The sequence below is a fragment of the Mandrillus leucophaeus genome, unplaced genomic scaffold (assembly GCF_000951045.1).
Source record: "Mandrillus leucophaeus isolate KB7577 unplaced genomic scaffold, Mleu.le_1.0 Scaffold660, whole genome shotgun sequence".
In the NCBI taxonomy this organism is placed as follows: Eukaryota; Metazoa; Chordata; class Mammalia; order Primates; family Cercopithecidae; genus Mandrillus; species Mandrillus leucophaeus.
In genome coordinates, this window is record NW_012107142.1 from 637,979 (window position 1) to 639,646 (window position 1,668).

The window sequence follows — 1,668 nt, forward strand, 5'->3', positions numbered from 1 at the left end:
GAGGAATCTCCTAGTCTTGGACCCCAGAGAAGTTTCCAGAAATGTGTGATTGCAGACCCAGGGCGGGATCAGGAAACATGAAGAAAGCAGGTGTGGGTCCTGGACCAACTGCTCTCCTGAGGTCTGTCCTCAGCAGGGACCTTCCCTTGTGTCTTGTGACTGCTGGGATCAGGTCCCATCACCACCGTAATCCAGGTGATCTATCTGTCCTTCATTGTAACAGGTGCTATACAAAAGAGTAGGTGCTGGCACACAGGGCCCAGGCTGGGTCGGCCCATGAGTGTGGATGGTGCTTCCCAGTAACCAGGCAGGGTACACTTCTACCTGGGGCTTGAAACTCTCAGTAAGACAAGAAATCTCAGACCCCACTCCTCACCCCTTCCTCACCTGAGCTCTTCCTCCTCCATATCACAGCAGCAATCACAGCTCCAGTGACCACAATTCCAAGGAGAACCACGCCAGCAATGATGCCCACGATGGGGATGGTGGACTGGGAAGATGGCTCTGGGAAAAGAGGGGAAGGTGAGGGGTCCTGACCCTGCTAAAGGTCTCCAGAGAGGCTCCGACTTTCCCTAAAAGACATGACACCCCCATCTCCCTCTTTACCCCATCTCAGGGTGAGGGGCTCACGCAGACCCTCATGCTGCACATGACAGGTGTATCTCTGCTCCTTTCCAGAAGGCACCACCACAGCTGCCCACTTCTGGAAGGTTCCATCCCCTGTAGGCCTGGTCTCCACGAGCTCCGTGTCCTGAGTTTGGTCCTCCCCATCCCGCTGCCAGGTCAGTGTGATCTCCGCAGGGTAGAAGCCCAGGGCCCAGCACCTCAGGGTGGCCTCATGGTCAGAGACGGGGTGGTGGGTCACATGTGTCTTGGGGGGGTCTGATGGGAAGAGTCAGAAAATTCAGGCATTTTGCATCTGTCATGGGACACTCCACCAGCACGCATGTGGCCATCTTGAGAATGGACAGGACACCAGGGGTGGGGAAGGGAGCACAGAACCCAGACACCATCCTGGACACAGGCACCTGGGATAATCACCTATTCCGTGGAAAATTCTATTCCCTGAGGAGGGAACAGTGACTTCTGGTCCTGACCTGAGTGGAGGCTGAGGGACTCAGAGGAGCTGGACTCAGACCGCCACACACACTGAGTGTGAAGCAGAGAACAGGGCCTGAGAGGAAAAGTCACGGGGCCCAAGGCTGCTGCCGGTGTCAAAGGGAACCCCTGTTCAGTATTCGAGGTATCATCTTCCAGTCATTGCCTCAGAGATTTTATCCTTAATTGTGTCAGAGAGCAGGGCGGAACCACAGTCACTCTCTGGTACAGGATCTGGAAACCCAGGAGGATTCCTCTCCCTCAGGAACAGAGGGAGGGCGATATTATAGTGTTGGTCCCATTTGTCTCCCCTCCTGCCAGCCTGGGAGATCTACAGGTGATCACGAAGGCCCCCCGTGGCCCCTGGTACCCGCGCGCTGCAGCATCTCCTTCCCGTTCTCCAGGTATCTGCGGAGCCACTCCAGGCACTCGCCCTCCAGGTAGGCGCTCAGCTGCTCTGCCTCACCCGCCGCCTCCCACTTCCGCTGGGTGTTCTGAGCCGCCATGTCGGCGGCCGTCCAGGAGCGCAGGTCCTCGTTCAGGGCGATGTAATCCCTGCCGTCGTAGGCG

The 1,668-nt window shown here is 57.3% G+C and overlaps 1 protein-coding gene across 2 annotated transcripts in view; it reads right to left on the reverse strand.

Moving 5' to 3' along the window:
- The window catches only part of LOC105554853 (patr class I histocompatibility antigen, A-126 alpha chain-like), a 23,803-nt gene extending 22,141 nt beyond the window's left edge, over window positions 1–1,662 (reverse strand). For both annotated transcript variants that reach the window (XM_012001474.1, XM_012001473.1), the window contains exons 1-3: window positions 1,469–1,662; window positions 607–882; window positions 388–504 (exon numbers count right to left, since the gene is read on the reverse strand). In XM_012001474.1, coding sequence (XP_011856864.1) covers window positions 388–504; window positions 607–882; window positions 1,469–1,604 — 529 coding nt within the window. In that variant the 5' untranslated portion in view covers window positions 1,605–1,662. The remainder of the gene's footprint in view (window positions 1–387; window positions 505–606; window positions 883–1,468) is intronic.
- Between the last annotated feature and the right edge of the window lie 6 nt (window positions 1,663–1,668).